The following is a 23,089-nucleotide window of genomic DNA, read 5'->3' as shown; positions in this document are numbered from 1 at the left end:
CCAATTGAGGACCGATACAGATCTAAGTCCGTAGTTTTGATTCATGTTTTTTTTAATTTTTACTCATAACTTTTTACGTTGAGAACCGATTTTGCTGATTTTCAATACCAAACTGCTTAGGAAAACAATGAATATCCTCAGTGAATTTCGTTGATTTAATTTGCTTAGTTTTAACGTGAGCGTCTTTTAACCAGACATACAGACGGACATAGCTAAATCGAATCAGAATTTCATAAGGACCCAGAATATATATACTTTGTTGGGTTTCAGATGAATATTTTTTGGTGTTACACACGGAATGACAAACTTATATATACCCTCTATCACCACTGGTGGAGGGTATAAAAATATTTTGTTACTGAAATATATTTATAATTAGTCGAATATTAGTTTTTGGCTTTATAAGATAACACAAACTTCTTCTCAGCTATGGTCAATAAAGATTTTTCAACGGCCGTTTCAAATCTCCAATTTCAGTTTTTTTGAATCTTTGTTAAACAAATTTTAGGAGATCTCATGCGGATTTATGGCCAATAGACTATTAAACGGAAAAAAAAATTAGATCAATATTTGTAACAGTTTAGCTGTACTTGCGATTTGAACTCGGCGGATTTCGGGAAAATCGCATTTTTTGTAATGTTTTGGAGAATACATATTAATTCTTTACATTTAAATAAAGTATTATCAGAGTATTATAGTCTAGATAATACAAAATATATATCCGAAGTTTTATTAAAATCGGACATTCCTAACCCATAAACTGTGGAGTTCAAAAGTCAAATTTTGCAATATTTACGAATTCTTAGTGTACCATATCGAAATAATATTTATTTGTCGGCCATCTTTACCAAAGATGACTGTAAGTTATCGTATATAGTCCGATATTTAAAATAGAGTGAAAGAAAGGTAGATTAACCCCTTAAGGCACTTGGGAACAATTTAACACCAAAGTTAAAAAATTAAAAAAAAAAACAAGTTAGAGTGCTATATTCGGCTATGCCGAATCTTAAATACCTTCCACCAGCAAGTTACTTTTTATTAAAACCCATTTAATTATATAATTTTTAGATAACTTGACAAAATATTTGTTTCCGTATTGAGGATACTAACATTTATGCATATGTCGAACTAATTTTGATTAGGTCCATTTTAAAAGAATGATTTATCTATACACAGAACATAATCATTTCGAATTTTATCCGGATGTAATCATTTAATAACGAATTAAGTGATGTTAAGTGATTTTCAGAAGTTAATCTTTTATGGGAGTTAAGACAACTTATGGACCGATCTGGAAAAATTTACGTAAAATGATTTATATATACAAAGTACACATTTATGTCGAATATTATCCCGATATCAGAAGTTAATCTTTTATGGGAGTTAAGACAACTTATGGACCAATCTGGAAAAATTTACGTAAAATGATTTATATATACAAAGTACACATTTATGTCGAATTTTATCCCGATAACTTTGATTATCAATGTGCATTTAAGTAATTTTCGGAAATGGTCCTTATATGGGAGTTGTGACCAATTAAGGACGATAAGGATTTATATAAAAAAAATCAAGTCGAATTTTACTCCAATAGATTAATGAAATATGTGCGTTTAGGTGATTTTCGGAAGTGAACTTTATATAGGAGGTATAACCAATTACAAGCCTATCCGGTAATATATATGTACACGAAGCATATTTGTGTCGAATTTTATCAAAATGTCTTTATTTGATAATGAAATATGTGCCTTTAAGTGATTTTTTGAGGAGCTATTTAAAAATATGGACCGATCCGGAAAGAATTTGGTAGAAACATTTATATGCTCACAAAACATATTCAAGTCGTACTTTATCCCGATAGCTTTATTATTCAAAGAAAAATATGAGTCTAAGTGATTTTCGTAAGTGGACCTTATACGGGAGCCTATCCGGAAAAAATTTCGTAGAGTGATTCATATAAAGACAAAACATATTTGTGTCGAATTTTATCAAGATAACTTTATTTGACAATGAAATATGTACGTTTACGTGATTTTCGGAAGTGGGCCTTATATGGAAGCTATGACCAATAATGGACCGATCCGGGAAAAAAGTGGTAGAATGATTTATATGTACACAAAACATATTCAAGTCGAATTTTATCCCTATAGCTTTAGAATTCAATGAAATATATGCGTTAAAGTGATTTTCGGAAGTGGACCTTATATGGGAGCTATGACCAATTATGGACCCATCCGGAAAAAGTTTCGTAGAGTGATTCATATTTAGACAAAACATTTGTGTTTATTCCACGGGTTACCTGTTCCTGTCTCTGCCTGGTACTATCCCGGTAAGGAGCTGTTGGAATCCGCAAGTGGCTTGGTTTAGATAGGCAGATCGTGGTTCTTGTAACACACACACACTTTCTTTCATTAAAGGAAAACAACCCTTATCTTTATGTCTTCTTTTTTTTTCTTTATTTGCCTTGTGTTTAGTTTATATTTTTAAGATCCTTTAATTTAATAAAACTTCTGTTTAATTATTTTAGTTTGTTCACTTTTAGTTTATTTTATTTTCCAATTAGATTTTTCTTATTTTTAATATGTCTGTCCGCTTCTTGATTCAAAATGGTAGTAGTTAAAAAAAATTAACAAAAATGGTACAAACCATATGGCAGTCAACAAAACGCAAACTCACCACACTATATGTGATGTTGCCAGATAGCGACATCATATGTAGGATGGTTTAGACGGTAAAGAAATGAACAATGTTTAAATAAAAAAAACAGACATCCACATAAACATTACCGCCACCCTTGCAACGGTGATGCAACAAAAGCAAAAGTTTGGTAGTTAATAGAAGTTAACAATTTCTCTTAACATTAAATATTTTTTTTTTGACTTCAAACCTATTTTTATTTTTTTTTAAATATTGTTAAACATAAATAAATTAATTCATAGAAGTAATATATTAATTTAGAAAGAGAAGAAAAAAAATGTTTTTTTTTTTTTTTTTTTTTTTTTTTTTTTTTAAATACATATAAACTATAAAATTCATTGAATTCAATAATATAATGATAAACTAAATGAGATCATTCTTCTTAAAATTAAATATGCTGATCTTAAAGATTTCACTAATGAAATAATAATAACTCTTCCGGTATTAAATAGAACGCCTTGTAGGACGACAAAATTGTATTAAGAGTGAAAACATCGCTTATTTTTCTTGGGCAACTAAATTATAGATAAATAATACAATGCCTATCATGGACATCAAAATTATAGAAGAATGTTTAAGTCCTTTTTAGACCCTCTCCAAAATATGCAGTGCCAAAGATGGTGTTTTGTGGGAATAGTTGTCCCGGACGTCTTATAGCCGGACCAATTAAAACACGGCTCATGGCGTCAGCTCCTAAAATAAGCTGGTATGGACGCCGGATATGCCAATGAACATCTGCATTGGCCAGGTCGACTGCCCGTGGACGTGGGTATTTGTCTGCTCGGTCTATGCTTACTTTGGGCGTACATCCATAACTTTTCTTCTCTACCACGCATTCTACTGTAACTTTACGTCCTTCCCTGTGACTATGGTATACTACTACAGTGGCCCGTTCTTGGTGTACCACTAAATTAAGGGCATCAGTTTCTGATTTCATGATTGATGATCTGGCAGCAGTGGGGTCAATTAATATCCTTAGGAAGGCGTCAGTATCAAATCTTGTAACAACCCGAACCGTTGCTGTCATACGGAACCAAATACGATCATCTGGTAAAGGATGCAGTAGGGTATTGTGGTCCTGCATGCAGCGACGGCACCGCTCTATACTTTTGCACTCAGAACGACTGTGCGATTGAGCCAGACAGTTGTAACACAATAAATGCTGAGCAACGACTCTTAGTTTTAGTTCCACGGGCATTACGATAAATCGTGAGCATTGACGAATAGCGTGTAGGCGATTGCAAAGAGGGCAAGCATAATCGGTATTGAAATCCATGTTGATCTGGAAAATTAAATTGGGTAGCATTATTTTAGAGAACGTGAGAATGAACATTTAATCAGAGCAATTAGGGAGTAGAACTTATTTGTGAATCGGACGAGTGATTACACCATTTTGAGTTTTGAGGTCAGCCACTCGAACATTACCGTCAGAACCAGGATAAACTTTAACTATACGACCTAAGCGCCATTCAGTAGGACAACAAGGTTCACTTTTTAGGGCCACCAAGTCATTTTCTTTCAAGTTTGTTTGGGGATGTTTCCATTTGTTCCGTTTCTGTAGCTCTTTTAAGTACTCCTCTTTCCAACGGTGACAGAGTTCTTGCTGCAATGCCTTGATTTTGCGCCAACGGTTTATCATACTCATTGGCGCGCTAAGTTCTTCCGGTTCAGCAGGGGTAAGAATAGCAGAGCCTATTAAAAAATGACCTGGCGTGAGAGAGGACAAATCATCGATGCTATCTGACAATGGGCCAAGAGGACGCGAATTGAGACACGCTTCTATCTTTGCCAAAAGTGTTGAAAACTCTTCAAAGGTGTATTTCATTTGTCCAGCCGTCTTTTTAAAATGGATTTTAAGACTTTTGACTCCTGCCTCCCACAGTCCTCCCATATGAGGTGCTGCTGCAGGAATAAAGTGCCACTCTAAGTGCTTATGACAATATTTCTCTACCGCCGTGTCACGTAATTCCTTTACATGCTTTTCAAAATTAGCTTTAATTTCTCTAGCAGCGCCAATAAAATTTCTACCATTATCAGAGAAAATGCTACTTGGACAACCACGTTGGGCAATAAATCGGGCCAATGCGGCGAGAAACGCAGGAGTAGACAAATCGCTAACAGCCTCAATATGTATCGCTTTAGTTGAGAAACAAACAAATAAACAGACGTAGCCCTTAGTGATACGGCAATAACGACCTGTGAAGCTTTTGATTTCAAATGGGCCAGCACAATCAACATCTGTATTTGTAAAGGGGCGACACAAAGTTGTTCTTTCTTCGGGTAACATTGCCATAATTTGATTTTGGAGTTTTTTTCGATGTATAACACAGGTTTTACAATTGTGAATAACAGTTTTAATCAAGTTTTTCACCTTAAGTATCCAACATTCTTGAGAACTAAGCGTGGTCCTCCATGATGGACTAGTAAATGCACAAATTCTACATATAAACGTGCTAACCTGCTACTATACGCAAGTATAATAGGATGACGTTCATTGTAGGATAAACACTTGGTAGAACCGAGACGACCGTTAGCGTGAATAATGTTGTTTCTATCTAAAAAGGGAGTGAGAGCCAATAAGGGACTATGGGAGTCAATTTTCTTCTTCATTGATAAACCGTTAAATTCGTTCGAAAAGTAAATCTGCTGGGATAGGAAAAATAACCGTTGACGTACGAAATAGAGTTCCTGAGCTGAAATTCGTAGAGAACCATAATTAAAAGACTTGCATCGGCTTTTATTCGTACGATAGTAAAATCTAAAGATGTAAGCAATTACATGGTAAGCTCTGGACAAATTGGAGAAACGATTAAGAAAGTCTTCTTTTTCCGTCGATCTAGCAATATTAACTTGAACCTCTCTTGCTTCTTCCTATGTTTCATATGCCAGTGGCCCTTTGGGCCAATAGGATTTACTAGAACTAAGCCATTTAGGACCGTACCACCATAGATTATTGTCTTTCAACTCCGAAGGTGTCAGTCCCCGGGTTGATAGATCGGCAGGGTTGTCACCAGATGCTACGTGAAACCAATTTTTATTTCCAACCTTTTCTAAAACAGTGGCTACCCTGTTTGCTACAAAGGTTTTCCAACTACAGGGTGGTTTTCGTAACCAAGCTAGAACTATCGTAGAATCGGACCACAAATATAAGGAATGGGAAATAATATTCAAATTTGGAATCACGCTATCAATCAAATTTGCTAAAAGAACTGCTCCGCACAACTCCAAACGGGGTAGAGATGGCTTTTTTATTGGAGCTACTTTCGTTTTACAGACGAGCAAATTTGTATAAACTTTATTATTAGTTTTAATTCTTACGTAAATATTTGACGCATAGGCTAACTCTGACGAGTCACAAAACCCATGAAATTCAATTTGGCAATCTGGATTAAACTGTATCCAACGAGAGAGTTTAATTGTATTTATGTCATTATATCTTAAGACAAAATCTTGCCATTTTTTTAATGTTAGAGGTTTAATATTGTCATCCCACTCGATTTTATCGAGCCACATCTGTTGCATCAATATTTTAGCAGAAATCACTACAGGAGCTAACCAACCTCCAGGATCGAAAAGACGAGCTATAACTGAAAGTACTTCTCTTTTTGTATAACTTGTCTTTAGTTCTATTTTCTCAGTAGAAAAATAAAAATAATCCTTAGCAGCATTCCATCGAATGCCAAGCATTTTCGTAGTGCTTTTATCATCGAGCGACAAAAAGGATGAATTTAAAAGATGACTTTCGGGCAGATTTTTTAAAATTTGCTTGCTGTTTGAGGTCCATTTCCTTAACTCAAATCCTGCAGTATTCATTATACCTATTAATTGGTCTCTTGCCTCTAGAGCATCTGACATAGAATGAGCTCCAACGAGAGCATCATCTACGTACATAAATTCACGAAAAATTCGTGATCCAAGAGGAAAATGTCGCTCTTCATCATCTGCTAATTGAAGCAGAGTTCTAAGGGCTAAATATGGGGCACAATTTACACCGAATGTAACTGTTTTTAATTGAAAATCTTCAATTTCCTTATTACCAGACCTACGAAACAAAATTTTCTGGAATTGTCTATGTTCTTGTTTTACATAAATTTGACGATACATCTTTGAAATGTCAGCGTTGAAAACGAACTCATAAAATCTCCATTTTAATATTAGAGCTACTAAATCTTTTTGTAAAATAGGGCCAGTGTACAACAAATCATTCAAACTTTTTCCATTAGATGATTTGCAGGAAGCATTAAATACAACTCTTAATTTGGTAGTTGTACTCTCTGGCTTAAAAACACCATGATGAGGTAAATAATATCCCGAACCAAATGTCGTGCTCTCAAGCTGTTCCATATGTCCTAGTGATAAATATTCTTTGAGGACCTCATCATACTGGGCCTTAAAATCAGGTTTACGTAGTAGCATTTTCTCGCTTCTTAAATATTGACTAAGAGCAATATGTCTATTAGGGCCAAGTGACTTAAAGCAGTTTTTAAAGGGCAAACTGACAGTATATCTTCCTTCAGAATCCCTAGAGGTAGTAGAGCGATATATTTCTTCACATTTTTTATCTTCTTCTGATAAAATTTTCTTACAAGAAACTTCCTCTAACTCCCAAAATTTTGTCAAATGGTCATTAATTGTAACTTTTGTCATATGAGATACTCTTAATATTATTGGGAGTTGGACCAGTAATAATCCAACCGAAAATGGTTTCTTGAGCCACTAATGACTCAAAAATTCCATGTTTAACTCCTCCACGAAGAATTAAGGGATATAAATCTCCTCCTAATAAGAGATCAATTTATAAAATCACATTTATAAAATTTTGGATCTGCATAATTTAATTTTGGTAACTCGTTATTGTTTAAGGGTTTAAACGAATGCGTCGGGACATTCCCAGTTACACGAGCCACTACTAACGCCTGTATATTAAGAGACAATTTTTGATCATAAAGAGAGGCAATTACAAAGGAAGCTACTTTAGATGATCTACTTATAATATCACCACCTAGTCCAGTAATCTCTGCTGAAACTGGGTTAGTGGGGAACTGTAACAATTTTTGTAGCTTTTCTGACACAAAACTCTCATCCGAGCATGGATCTATAAGAGCCCGAGCTTTATATAAAGATTCACCCTTAATTATATTGACCCAAGCTGTAGCTAACATAACCATTTTGGAAACAGAAGTGTGGTGTGATTGGACTACCCCAGACGGACCTGCAACGTTAGATGATTGTGGGAGGGACACGTTATTTGGACTACCATGGCTTTCATTTTGAGAAGTATTAGATTGACTTTGGTTGGTTTTCTTAACAAATTCTCTATGCATTAGAGTATGATGTTTCCGTTTGCATTTAGAGCAACCATTAGGATTATTACAATCACCATACGTATGGCCAATAGTAAGGCAATTGAAACAAAAACGAAATTTTTTTAATGTTGATACTCTAGTTTTATAGTCCATATTTAAAAACTTGCTACAAGAACTAATTCTGTGATTTTCTTTGCACAATTTACATTGAAAAGAATCAACCATTGTATGGTGGGACTTAAATTGTTTAGTCTTTACTGATGATTGATTAGAATTTGATTGGGAACCACTGGTATGTGCATTGTTTGTTGCTATTATATCAGAAACGCTCTCTAGGGCATGGAATCTATCCGTCAGAAAATTGTTTAACTCTTCCCATTTGGGAATCTCTGTTTTATTTCTCACTGATTGTTCCCATAGATTAAGTGAGCATTCAGAAAGCCTTGATGAACATTGGAATACAAAAATAGGGTCCCATGAATTTATATCTATATTATATAACTTGAGTATAGCCATACAATTATTAATTTCTCTTTGTAGTCTCTTAATTTCACTGGCTGATACTTGCTGGCAAGGGGCCAATTTGAAGAGCAACTTTAATTGACTATTAATCAAAATGCGTTTATTTTCATATTGAATCTTTAAGTTATTCCATGCTATATCAAAATTTTCGGCTGTTAGAGCTACATTTCTATTAATGTCCCGGGCTTCACCATCTGTCTTCCTAAACAAATAAAATAGCTTCTCAACTGGGCTAAGTCTACTGTTATTTATATAAATTGCAGTGAACATGTCCCTAAGTGTGGGCCACGACACATAATCCCCATGGAAAATTCCTGTATCACATGGAGGTACAGCTATTGAACCACAAAGATTGGGAACTTCTGACTCTATGTTCTCTTCTTTTCTAAGTGTTTCCTTGCTTTAGAAATTATGTTAATGCATCGCACATAAGTCTTACGGACTTGTGGGTGCTTCGTTTGAACCATTAATAATTCTTTTTTTTTCTCTATCGTGTCAGCAGAACACTCATCATAAAGAGATTTATAATTTTCCCATGCCTTATTTAATTCTTTTTTTCGAATTCAAAGGCCTCCTCTGTATAATTAGTAAAATCTTCATTTTTAAGCGTGGCCTCAATGCTAATTATTTCATCTGCAGCAATTATAAACTTCTCAAAAATCGACATATTTTAAGAGATTTTACCGCAAGAGAAACTATTAAAAAAAAAACTTGAACAGCAAAAGAGATCAAGATCTATTAAGAACTACACGACTTTTTCACAATAGCAAGAGAATTGCAAAAGCAGAGCTACCGAATTTTGTAGAAAAAGCAAGTACTAAAGAGAACTAAACACAACTTGACAAGTAAAATTCCAATTAATTTCCACTCAAAAATGTGAAAATACTGAAGAGATCCACAAAAAAAATTGACCGGTAAAATTCCAATAAATTTTCACTCAAATATGTGAAAATACTGCAAAAATGGACGACAAATTTTGGAAGTAAAATAAACCACAAATACATATATAATAAAAAACACGAAGCGTAGAAAAAAATGGCACTATATTATAAGTTATAGTTGTAAAATTAAAGGTTATCTAACCACACTTTTGAGACACAAATTATGAACCACAATTTTTTTAAATAAAAAAATATATTACGCACCTTTGTATTATTTCACGGGAGAAGGACCAATGTTTATTCCACGGGTTACCTGTTCCTGTCTCTGCCTGGTACTATCCCGGTAAGGAGCTGTTGGAATCCGCAAGTGGCTTGGTTTAGTTAGGCAGATCGTGGTTCTTGTAACACACACACACACACACTTTCTTTCATTAAAGGAAAACAACCCTTATCTTTATGTCTTCTTTTTTTCTTTATTTGCCTTGTGTTTAGTTTATATTGTTATTAAGATCCTCTAATTTAATAAAACTTCTGTTTAATTATTTTAGTTTGTTCACTTTTAGTTTATTTTATTTTCCAATTAGATTTTTCTTATTTTTAATATGTCTGTCCGCTTCTTGATTCAAAATGGTAGTAGTTAAAAAAAAGCCTTATATGGGAGCTATAACCAATAGTGGACCGATCCGTAAATTGGTAGAATGATTTGTATGTATACAAAACATATTCAAGTTGAATTTTATCTCTATAGCTTGAGAATTCAATGAAATATATGCGTTTAAGTGATTTTCGGAAGTGGACCTTATATGAGAGCTATGACCAATTGTGGGCCTATACGGAAAAAATTTCATAGAGTGATTCATATTTAGACAAAACATATTTGTGTCGAATTTTATTAAGATAGCTTTATTTGACAATGAACTGTGTGCTTTTAAGGGATTTCTGGAAGTGGGCCTTATATGGGAGCTATGACCAATAATGGACCGATCCGTAAAAAATTTCGTAGAATAATTTGTAGGTACACAAAACATATTTATCTCGAATTTTATCACAATAGCTTTATTTGTCAATGAAATATGTGCGTTTTTGTGATTTTCGGCAGTGGACCTTATATGAGAGCTATGACCAATTGTGGACCGACTGAGATCTACGTTGGTAGTATGATTTCTGTTCATATTATATTTGCATGTACAAAATTTTGTGTTGATACCGATATATTTGAGGGAGTTATTAATGATAAACTAATTTCTATGTGAAATTTTGGACCAATTATTCAGATTTTCAACACAATTAATCCCTGGGTAAAAAAAATAATGTGTGACAAAATTCATCGAATTATCTTTTGTAGTTTCTGAGAAAACGACTTAAGAATTACGAAAAAACCCGTAATTTTTTTCGAGGTAGTCTGATTTTGATGATTTTCAATACCAAATTGCTTAGGATAACAGTGAATATTTGGTTGATTTCTTTTGCTCAGTTTTAACGTGAGCGTGTTTTAGGCAGACAGACAGACGGACATAGCTAAATCGACTCAGAATTTGATAAGGACCCGGAATATATATACTTTGTTGGGTCTCAGATGAATATTTCTTGGTGTTACACACGGAATGACAAACTTATATATAACATCTATCACCACTGATGGTGGTGGAGGGTATAACAATCTCTATTTGAATAATGCTCTATATAATTAAAGGAATAACAGAAATGAACCAAAAAATTTTATATTAAGTATAAAAACTTATGAATTAACCATGTTTGATCATATAAAGTTTGTATTTTTAGACATATTGCATTGAAAATCGACCGTAAAAAAGGATTACGTAAATTATCAGTTTTAACAAGTAAGAGTGTTATATTCGGCTATGCCGAATCTTATATACCCACCATCAATCCTCGCTTGACTCGAATGAAACTTACTTATGTCGAATCATCTATATACTCGTATTTTTTAGGCCAGTTATAAGCGTTAAAGTAATTTTCTGAAGGGGACCTTATATAGTTGGGTAGGGTTAATTATGGGTTGATCCTCATAAAATTTGGTAGACAGAATTTGGTTCGTATTAAATTTATTTGTGTCGAATTTCATCGCTACACTCGTATTTTTAAGCTATTAATGAGCGTTGCAGTCACTTTCTGAAGGGGACTTTATATGGGGGGTAGGGTCAATCATGGACCGTTCCTCATAAAATTTTGCATAGTTTGCATCGCTATATTCGTATTTTTAAACAAGTTATGGCTGTTAAAGCTGCTTTTCGAGGAGCCACTTGTATGGGGGCTATCCGAAAACGTGGACCGATGTTTCCCATTTTCAATACCAAACAAACCTTACCTATAAAAAATATTTATGTGAAATTTCAACCCTCTAGCTCTTTCCATTGGGACTCTATCGTGCTTTCAACAGACAGACGGACGGACGGACAGACATGGCTAGATCGTCTTAGAATTTAATGAAGACCCAGAATATATATACTTTTGTGGGTCTATGACCCACAAAAGTATATATATTCTGTTAAAAACGGAATGACAAAATCAATATACCCCCATCTTTTCTGATGGTGCACAGTGGGGCAGAATGGAAATTTTTTGGAAATAAATCTGGCATTTCTAAACGGCTGATCCGATCGGGATCAGCGTGAGCGTAGCCAAGGAGTATTCGAGTTTAAGTTTTGAAGATGAACCCCGCAGATGCCCCAGGGACAACGCTGTGGCGGCTCAAAGTAGGGTACCTACGATATGTAAAATTTTTAAACTCGTGGCATTTTGTTGTTTTTATCCAAATACAAAGATTATATAAGATTATATTTTCTGAAAGCGCTCGGCGAGATCTTCAAAAAACATGCTTGGACATACTACTTATCTCTTATAATATCCGAGTTATAGGCATTTAAAAATTTAGTGAAAATTTACCATACCTTGGTCCACCTTTTTTTGAATACCGGGCGTAATTTTGGACCAAATGGACTCAATTTTTTCTTGTTAGTTAGACAAAAAAATTTCCAATAATATATAAAAAATTTCAGATCAATATCATTTACAGATCCAAATATATACGTTTTTTAATTTAAAAATTCAAAAAATTTTAGATTTTTGCCGTTTTTTTTGCCAAAAATGTGTCTTAACTCTTTTATTAATAAAATAAAATTTTCTTTAAGAACATATAACAATTTTATAGTTTTCTAAAAGGTATCTTTACGCAGAACGCTTTGGCGTAAAAAACTTGTCCTATTTGTTGAAAATGTTGCCACTGGGTCCTTCCGAATATGACATATTTTTTATCAAAACTTCAACTTTGGGCGACATGTTCTAAAATCCCAAAGCTGGGATCAGAAAACTGAAAGCAGTTTTGGTAACCTCAATATGTTTTCTATTTACTCCAAAAGTATTTTCCCAGCCCTGAAAGAAATGTGGACCCTATGAGCAAAAATGTAAAAAATCCCAATTTTGGGATTTTCATTCCTATTTTTGGGAATTGCGGGATGCCCTTTGACCTTTTCATTTTTCTTATTTGAAATGACAAATTTAACAAGCGTTGAAAATTTCATTGAGTTTTGTTCATAAATAAAGATTTTGTCATATATTACATATTTGTTAAATTTCTAAAACTATGATTTTTATCAAAATTTTAATAGGGTCGCAGATAGCTACAACAATTTAGTCCATATTTATCCCTTAATATCATTTTTTAGTTAGATATGGAAATTCTCGACCAATATCTCAATTACATTCAAAAATATGTTCATTTAAACATGTGTCCTTTAATTTCATCTTTTTCATATTTTAGTATTAAGTATGACAGAACATACATTTGTGTTGAATAAAATATTTGGACAATTTTTAAAAATTATTTAGTTAATTATTTTATTAAAGACTATAACATTGTATATACAATAAAAAAATTATAATTTTATTATGAGCCACGCACAACAACACCTAAATCACCCCACACAAACCACCTTTCCCGCCCACCGAAATATAAAACACAATACAATATCATCAGTTAGTATAATAGCTTTTTTTTTTTTAACTGTTTATCTTAAACATAATACAATTAATTCTTACAACCTACTTATATAGTTAATTCCTAACACTACTTATTTTCTATAAAATAATCTGTAATATCGGTATACATATCCAGAAGGTAATATAAGTCCTTTAAATCTTTCTTGTTTTGAGATGATAGAGTTTCATAACGAATCCATCTTTTTCGCATAGTTGAAAGAACAGGATCAGAAGATAGAAGTAAACTATTAAAAATATCTTCATTCTGTGATTGCCTGGAGCATTTTCTTGAGATGAATAGTTGAACATACTTAAAATCTCGATTCCTCGCTTCCTGGGCTTCTTCTGTTAACTCTCCAAGTGGAAGAATATTTGATTCAATTATTATTTGACAATGACACAATACTTTGTGTACTGTTGGTGTTAGTTCCCTCCATGGATACAGAGATACAAGCAATTTAGAAATTTCAGATGTATATTCCCCAAATCGATTTCCATTAATTTTATGTTTACTATTCAGTGCCATTAAAATAGTGTTAACTCTTCGAAGCAACTCCTTGTCGATTCCAGTTATTTTTGAAGTAATTTCAAAATCACGAAAAAACCTTCTCGCCGTATTACCGTCATTTGTACTACCGCAACTTGGAAGTGGTTTGTCGATGTTTAATCCCATCTGAACTTTAAATTCTTCTTGGATTCTGCTTTTTTCCGCAGCTCTCAGTTCTTTCAGTTCTTTCAATTCTTCATTATTTTGAGGTCGTATGCTATGTGTAAAAAGTAATCCAAAAATCGTATTCTGGCATGAAGTGGTGAAAGACAGGACTTCTTCATTAATACTTCTGCTTTTGTTTATATTTGAGAATTGCGACTTTTTCTCATTACATATTGAACATCTCCAGAAGGAAGAAGTTTCTGTTATGGCATTGCTGACCTTTCCATCAATCATTAAGCTTAGCTGATATGATACGTTAATAGAGAATTCCTTTATTTTTATGCAAATGTTCTCCAGAGCATTTATTTCATATTTTAAATATTCCACTAAATCTTTTGTTGTTTTCTTTGACTCCTTTATATATTCAAATCCAATGAGTCTACAAAAATTTTTTGAACCCGGAGTTGTATTGATCCATATATCTTCAAATGAATTTCCGATGCTTGACGATGATGGATTAAGGGAATATGAACGAATTCGTAATGGCACTAATGATGACATAAATACACTTTTGTAGTCTGCTAATGTTCGACTTCCACAAGCTTGTTTGTATTCTGGAAGTGCTGATAAACCGTCACATCCCCACTTACCCATTAAGACAACATCACAGTTATGAATTTTCCTTAGTTGGTCTTCTGAAAAGTCTGACACAATTCTTGATGCAGTGTTTTCGAGCAAAGATGATATATCAATACAAGCTTCCACATCATTAACAGCAATAGGTGATGGTAGGATAGTTTGTTTTTTCCTGGATCGCCTTGTATGATGGTAATATATTGTGTCCTTTTTCATTCAGAGCTTTCCTTAATATTTGGTACTTATTTCGACTGAGACCCAGTTCCAACATAAGCGCTATTGCTTCCTCTTCAGTAAAATTTGATTGTGATGTTGGAGTTGGTATACTTTCCACAATTCGCTTAAGTCGTTTTGGTGATGCATTAGGAAGAATAGTTGCAATATGTACGGCATCCATAGGATGGTTTTCCTTTTTCAGCATTTCGTTAAATGTATCAGCAATTTCCTCATTTGAGATTGAAAAAAGTTTTTGTGTGACCCTCTTTTTTTTGACCTTGAACATAAGTCTTCGTATGACTTGCAAGGCGCTCCTGTTGATGTGTTGTAAGTTGAGATTTCCGTAGTAGTTTCCATCCAACTACAAAATTTTAATCGAAATTTCTTTTGATTTCCATCCACAGACTTACTTTTTACATCAAAAAGTTTTAAAAAGTTTTCAATTTTTGATATGCCTGTTTTGTCTACTTTTCTACTATATGTAGTTTTTATATAATTTGAAATGTCTTCAATTCTTTCTGGCCCTTTTGAAGATACATTCCATAAAACGGAACACAACTCTTCGTACTTTAATGTAATCTTCATTGTAGATTTATTAAATATGGTACTTAAAATCTGAGAAGTTTACTTATATACCAATTCTTGCCATTTCCGATTCAGGTATTCCAAAGTAAAAAATTACGAATTGTCTACCTATTAACATTTAGGACTATATTACTATAACCTGTAATTCAGTCATTGATATTTCTTATTAGTGAATGAATCGAAATTATCATTACCTGTATATTTTTACCTACATGATCATAAACGAAACAGAACGAAATGATCTGTCGAAAAAATTTAGGTAAAAAATAGTTATAAATTTCTGAAAATTTAAGCATAATAGGACCTTTCAATTATAATGATAAGCAAACAAATAGAAAATAGGTAAATATAAGATTTAAATATGTTCTGTCATATTTAATACTAATATATGAAAAAGATAAAATTAAAGGATACAGGTTTAAATGAACATATTTTTGAATGTAATTGAGATATTGGCTTGAAAATTTTTGTAAAGAATCGAGAATTTCCATATCTAACTAAAGAAAAGATATTAAGGGATAAATATGGACTAAATTGTTGTAGCTATCTGCGACCCTATTAAAATTTGGTATAAATCATAGTTTTAGAAATTAAACAAATATGTAATATATGACAAAATCTTTATTTATGAACAAAACTCAATGAAATTTTCAACGCTTGTTAAATTTGTCATTTCAAATAAGAAAAATTGAAAAGGTCAAAGGGCATCCCGCAATTCCCAAAAATAGGAATGAAAATCCCAAAATGAGATTTTTTACTTTTTTGCCCATAGGGTCCACATTTCTTTCAGGGCTGGGAAAATACTTTTGGAGTAAATAGAAAACATATTGAGGTTTCCAAAACTGCTTTCAGTTTTCTGATCCCAGCTTTGGGATTTTAGAACATGTCGCCCAAAGTTGAAGTTTTGATAAAAATTGGTCATATTCGGAAGGACGCAGTGGCAACATTTTCACAAAATAGGACAAGTTTTTTAAGCCAAAGCGTTCTGCGTAAAGATACCTATATAAAATTGTTATATGTTCTTAAAGAAAATTTTATTTTATTAATAAAAGAGTTAAGACACATTTTTGGCAAAAAAAACGGCAAAAATCTAAAATTTTTTGAATTTTTAAATTAAAAAACGTATGTTTTTGGATCTGTAAATGATATTGATCTGAAATTTTTTGTATATTATTGGAAATTTTGTTGCCCATTTGGTCCAAAGTTACGCCCGGTATTCAAAAAAAGGCGGACCAAGTTATGGTAAATTTTGTATCACTAAATTTTAAATGCCTATAACTCGGATATTATAAGAGATATATGTCCAACGAGTTTAAAAATTTTACATGTACCCTACTTTAAACCGCCACAGCGCCGTCCGTGGGGCATCTGCGGGGTTCATCTTCAAAACTTAAACTCGAATACTCCTTGGCTACGCTCACGCTGATCCCGATCGGATCAGCCGTTTAGAAATGCCAGATTTATTTCCAAAAAATTTCCATTCTGCCCCACTGTGTGGTGGGTATCAAAAAAAAAAAAAAAATATTTTATTTCAATTCTTAAACCGTGAGCCTCAATTATGAACCGATACTTATAAAATTTTGTACATTCAGGGCTATACTCGTATTTTAAATAAGGAACACTCGTAGTTTATTAGCCAAAACTCTTTCCTGAAGGGAACCTTTTGTGTATTACCGACACATTCCGCATGAAATTCGGAGCGTATTTCATAACCGTATTTCATAACTCATATTTTTAAGCCAGTAATGATCGTTTAAGTAATTTTCTGAAGGGGACCTTATATGGGCGGTAGGGTAAATTATATACCGATCCTCCCTAAATTTGGTGGAGAGATTAAACTTATGTGCGTCAATTTTCGTCACATTCATATTTTTAAGCCAGTAATGAGCATTGTAGTTATTTGCAGAGGGGGACCTTATATGGGGGAAGGGTCATTTATGGGCCGATCAAAACAAATTGGTACAGAGGTTTTGGCTCGTAAGAAACTTACGTGTGTAGCATTTCATCGCTTTATTCGTATTTTTAAGACAGTAGTATGCGTTTAAGCTATTTCTTGAAGTGGACCCAATAGGGTTAAAAGTTAAAAAGGTTAAAAGTTATTAAAAAGATTTTGGCTCGCGAGGAACTTCATTGTGTAAAATTGTATTGCTATATTCGTATTTTTTAGCCAGTAATGAGCGTCAAAGTCATTTTCAGAAGGGGACCTTATATGGGGGATAGGGTCATTTATGGGCCGATCTTAAAAAAAATTCGTAGAGCGATTTTGGTTCGTAAGAAACTTACTTATACCGAATTTCATCGCTATACTCGCATTTTTGGACCAGTAAAGAGTGTTAAAGTAATTTTCTAAAGGGGACCTTATATGGGGGGTAGGGTCAATTATGGACCGATCCTCAAAAAATTTGGTAGAAAGATTTTGGCTTACATGAAACTTGCATTTTGGTGCCAGTAATAAGTGTTAAAGTCATTTTCAGGAGTGGACCTCATATGGGTAGGGTCATTTATGGGCCGATCCTAAAGAAATTGGTTAAAAGGTTTTGGTTCATAAGAAACTTAGTTATACTAAATTTCATCGCTATACTCGAATTTTTGGGCTAGTAATAAGTGTTAAAGTCATTTTCTAAAGGGGACCTTACATGGGGGAAGGGTCATTTATGGGCCGATCCTAAAAAAAATTTGTAGAAAGATTTTGGTTCGTAAGAAACATACTTATACCGAATTTCATCGTTATACTTGCATTTTGGGACCAGTAATGAGTGTTAAAGTAATTTTCAGAAAGGGACCTTATATGGGGGATAGGGTCATTTATGGGCCGATCCTCAAAAAATTTGATAGAAAGATTTTGGCTCATATGAAACTTATTTATGTCGAATTTCATCGCTACACTTGTACTTCTAAAGCAGTTATGCCCGTGAAAGCTGTTTTTTGGAGGTCCACTTGTATGGGGGCAATCCGAAAAAGTGGACCGATATTGCCTATTTTCAATACCAAACAAACCTTAACAATAGAGAATATTTATGCAAAATTTCAACCGTCTAGCTCCTCTCGTGTGGTCTCTATCGTGATTTCAACAGACAGACGGACGGACGGACATGGCTAGATCGTCTTAGAATTTAATAAGGAGCCGAAATATATATACTTTTATGGGTCTATGACCAATATTTCGATGTGTTACAAACGGAATGACAAAATCATGTTTTTTGATGGTGGGTATAAAAACAAAATTTTTCTTTTAAAAATGTGCACCTCAAGTTTACTCCATAGTCAAACAAGTAAGAAGTTATAGTCGGGCGAGGCCGATCATATAATACCCTACACCTTTGACAAAAATATAATGTGATTTAGTTGCCATAATAAAGCATTTAAGTTGAATTGTACCTTACCTTAGATATACATACTTAAGCCGTTTATTGTTGAATAAAGTTGTGGACATTTAAGTGAAATTTTGATGGGGGCTTTTCATAGGGGCTAGGGTCATATGAGAACCTATTATTATGGAATTCATGGGGGTCATCAAGTCTTGTATACAACTTGGTTTTTGCAGCTTTTTGTCGAGATATGAGTATATTAAACATAATTATGAACTTAAAAGCCCTATTCGGCGGGTTCGGTTGTATGGGGGCTAGGTGAAATAATGGACCGATGTAAACCATTTTCAACAGGCTTCATCTACGGTACCATAAAAGATCATGTACCAAATTTCATTGAATTATCTCCAAAATTGCGACCTGTAGTTTGATTACAAGTTTTAAAAGCCCTATTCGGGGGTTCAGTTGTATGGGGGCTAGGTGAAATAATGGACCGATGGTAACCATTTTCAATAGGCTTCGCCTACGGTACCATAAAAGATCATGTACCAAATTTCATTGAATTATCTCCAAAATTGCGACCTGTAGTTTGATTACAAGTTTTAAAAGCCCTATTCGGGGGTTCAGTTGTATGGGGGCTAGGTGAAATAATGGACCGATGGTAACCATTTTCAATAGGCTTCGTCTACGGTACCATAAAAGATCATGTGCCTAATTTCATTGAATTATCTCTAAGATTGCGACCTGTAGTTTGATTACAAGGATTACAAGCCCTATTGGGGGGTTCAGTTGTATGGGGGCTAGGTGAAATAATGAACCGATCTTAACCATTTTCAATAGGCTTCGTCCCTGGGACAATAGAAGATCATGTACCAAATTTCATTGAATTATCTTCAAAATTGCGACCTGTAGTTTGATTACAAGGTTTACATGGACGGACGGACAGACGGACGGACATAGCTAAATCGACTCAGAAAATGATTCTGAGCCGATTGGTATACTTTAAGGTGGATATAGGACCAATATTATTGTGCGTTACAAACATCAGCACAAACCCAATATACCCTCCCCACTAAAGTGGTGTAGGGTATAAATAGGTTAAGATATAATTTTTATACCCTACACCACTTTAGTGGGGAGGGTATATTGGGTTTGTGCTGATGTTTGTAACGCACAATAATATTGGTCCTATATCCACCTTAAAGTATACCAATCGGCTCAGAATCATTTTCTGAGTCGATTTAGCTATGTCCGTCCGTCTGTCCGTCCATGTAAACCTTGTAATCAAACTACAGGTCGCAATTTTGAAGATAATTGAATGAAATTTGGTACATGATCTTCTATTGTCCCAGGGACGAAGCCTATTGAAAATGGTAAAAATCGGTCCATTATTTCACCTAGCCCCCATACAACTGAACCCCCCAATAGGGCTTGTAATCAAACTACAGGTCGCAATTTTGGAGATAATTCAATGAAATTTGGCACATGATCTTTTATGGTATCGCAGACGAAGCCTATTGAAAATGGTTAACATTAAAGATATAAAAGAAAATGGGTTTCTAGTCGAAGAACGTAAATTGGACATAATTATCCGTGCATTTGTTTGTGACACGCCAGCCCGCTGTTATGTGTGTGGGATAAGAGGTCACAATGCCTTAAATGGTTGCAGTAAATGTGACCAGAAAGGAATAAGTATCTCAAATGTGACAACTTTTAGTAAATTTGTGGGTAAATTACGTACTGATGCCGATTTTAAATACAGACGTGATCAAGATTTTCACCAACCAAAATTTTTAAATATGCAAATGTCGCTAGAAAGTCTAGACATAAAAATGATAACTCAATTTCCCATTGATATCATGCATTTGATAGATTTAGGAGTAATGAAAAGAATGCTTTTAAGACTGCTAACATCTAAGACAAACGAACGCCTACCAGCTCAAACTAAACAATCAATGTCATCATTAATGATATCTCTATATCCATTTATACCACGCGAGTTTGCTAGGAAGCCTCGTTCTTTTGAAGAAATAAGAAAGTGGAAAGCTGTCGAATTTCGACAATTTGTACTTTATACTGGGCTCATTGTAATTAAAAAATTTACAAGTGAAAACTTTTTCAAACACTTTTTGCTTTTATCGTGTGCTTATCGCATTTTAATTCCAAATAATATTAGACAAAGTGAAATACATCAGGCTCATGAAATTCTAAAACAATTTGTGGAACAATTTCCAAATTATTATGGAGAAACAAGCATTACCCATAATGTGCATAATCTTCTACACCTAAAAGAGGTTGCACTAGAATATGGAAATCTTTAAAATATAACAGCATATCCATTTGAAAATGCTATGACCTCTTTAAAAAGATCAATTAAAAAGTCTCAACACATTGAGCAACAAATGTTTAATGTTTTTTCCAAAATACCATTGGCCAAAAATAGGTCGAAAATGGAATCAAACGTGGTAAAATGGGAAACGTAATATTTTACAAATCAGAAAATTTGTATTTTAATATAAAATTTCAAGATAGTTTTTGCTTAATTTCTGATAATACACCTGTCAAAATTACAGCTTTTCTAGAAAATGATATGTTTAAAGCCCATGTTTTTATTAACACTGAAGATATGTTTTCAGAACCCATACGATCGAAGGATTTTGGCATATTCGTTGTTAATTTAAATGTATATAGAGAAGAAACATTTAAACTTCAAGAAATACGCGGCAAATTAATATGTTTGCCATATGAAAGTAGCCATTTACTTATTTCATTTTGTCATTGCTCTTAATGATTATATTAAGTTGGTCCATCCAAACATTTGTTTGGGCTTTATTAATAAATAATAATAAATAAATAAATAACAATAAATAAAAAACAGTAATTAGATATTTTGCATTTTTAGAATATTTTTTTTACAAAATGGGACGCTCTAGACCTGTGAAGGAATCTTCTACTAAAACAAATCCATCAACAACCATTGAGACTGCATCAAAATTGGAAAAACTCCAAAAAAGTATAGAAGAACTTCAAAAAGGTATAAACTTGTTAAGTAAAACTATAAAAAAACCCTTAAATTATAAATGTATTTTAACATAATTAGTAAACAGCGACATGGCTAAAGAAACATTTTGTGGACAAAACAAAATAATTGTAGATCTATTGTCTGAAATGCATGTCTTAATAAAATCAAATTTAACCTCCACTGCAGTGGCCACAAGATATTTGGACAAATTTCCTCTTAAATCTAAATCGGAAATGGACGATATAGAACTAGAAATTTCTGATGAAAATATGGAAGCTATGGTAATAAAACTACACTAATATTTATTAATACACCTAAATTTTTATTATTCCTTATATTTTATTTCAGACTCACACAATTAAAAAAATAGTGGGAAGAAATGGTATTAAGAAAATGCTAACAGCCATTTTTGATAAACATCTGCTACTAGAATTTAACGTTGATGGAAGACAAAATAAAAAAGAGACTCTTAGACTACCCAAAACTTATAAATTTAATTTACAGTAAGTTAATTTAATAAATTTATAATTTTATTTATTTCATACTTGTTTTTATTTTTTTTTCAGAATGTGTCTATAAAGACGAAATGTTGACAAAAAAGGCCTTTTATGATGAAATAAGAAAAGGCATTCGCTTGGCAAAAAATAGACATTACAAAGAAGCATCCTTTAAAAAAAAATCAGCAGCTTAGATTAAATGACATTCAAAGTAATTCTTCTAATGATGAAAATAGTTTAAATTATTTAAATACAAAGGAAAATGAATTATCTTTAATGGATTTTTAACTATTTTTCTTCTTAAATTTCATGAATTTTCTTTTTTGGAATAATTTATTTTTTACTCTTATTGCTGAACGAAATATTTTTTTAACCTCCACTGCAGTGGCCACAAGATATTTGGACAAATTTCCTCTTAAATCTAAATCGGAAATGGACGATATAGAACTAGAAATTTCTGATGAAAATATGGAAGCTATGGTAATAAAACTACACTAATATTTATTAATACACCTAAATTTTTATTATTCCTTATATTTTATTTCAGACTCACACAATTAAAAAAATAGTGGGAAGAAATGGTATTAAGAAAATGCTAACAGCCATTTTTGATAAACATCTGCTACTAGAATTTAACGTTGATGGAAGACAAAATAAAAAAGAGACTCTTAGACTACCCAAAACTTATAAATTTAATTTACAGTAAGTTAATTTAATAAATTTATAATTTTATTTATTTCATACTTGTTTTTATTTTTTTTCAGAATG

The 23,089-nt window shown here is 33.1% G+C and overlaps 3 protein-coding genes across 3 annotated transcripts in view; 2 read left to right on the top strand and 1 right to left on the bottom strand.

Annotated features, from left to right (window-relative positions):
- The window catches only part of LOC119604771, a 130,319-nt gene extending 108,214 nt beyond the window's left edge, over nt 1-22,105 (top strand). Inside the window, exon 7 of the transcript XR_005231543.1 lies at nt 22,011-22,105. The gene's annotated coding sequence lies outside the window, so the exon portion shown is untranslated. The remainder of the gene's footprint in view (nt 1-22,010) is intronic.
- Nucleotides 4,058-4,990, bottom strand: LOC119604769. The gene has a single exon (XM_037957598.1). The coding sequence runs from the start codon at nt 4,988-4,990 to the stop codon at nt 4,058-4,060; it is 933 nt and encodes a 310-aa protein (XP_037813526.1).
- LOC119604768 lies at nt 21,722-22,525 on the top strand. The gene is made up of 4 exons (XM_037957596.1): nt 21,722-21,836; nt 21,957-22,105; nt 22,173-22,327; nt 22,391-22,525. Exons 1-4 carry the CDS (start codon nt 21,722-21,724, stop codon nt 22,401-22,403), a joined length of 432 nt encoding a protein of 143 aa, XP_037813524.1. The 3' UTR covers nt 22,404-22,525.
- The last annotated feature ends 564 nt before the right edge of the window (nt 22,526-23,089 follow it).

Source organism: Lucilia sericata, unplaced genomic scaffold (assembly GCF_015586225.1).
Source record: "Lucilia sericata isolate MDLA Ls3-8-SP2 unplaced genomic scaffold, ASM1558622v1 Contig000427F_arrow, whole genome shotgun sequence".
NCBI classification, from domain to species: domain Eukaryota; kingdom Metazoa; phylum Arthropoda; class Insecta; order Diptera; family Calliphoridae; genus Lucilia; species Lucilia sericata.
Note: the sequence above shows the minus strand (reverse complement) of the source record. Positions and strands in the feature narration are given on the sequence as shown.

Excerpts from the sequence above, each read along its gene's own strand:
- LOC119604768 (XM_037957596.1), top strand. The coding sequence starts at position 21,722 with ATGGGACGCTCTAGACCTGTGAAGGAATCTTCTACTAAAACAAATCCA. Across the intron at positions 21,837-21,956 it reads TATAGAAGAACTTCAAAAAG|ATCTATTGTCTGAAATGCAT; the intron begins GTATAAACTTGT and ends AAATAATTGTAG. Across the intron at positions 22,106-22,172 it reads ATGAAAATATGGAAGCTATG|ACTCACACAATTAAAAAAAT; the intron begins GTAATAAAACTA and ends ATTTTATTTCAG.
- LOC119604769 (XM_037957598.1), bottom strand. The coding sequence starts at position 4,990 with ATGGCAATGTTACCCGAAGAAAGAACAACTTTGTGTCGCCCCTTTACA.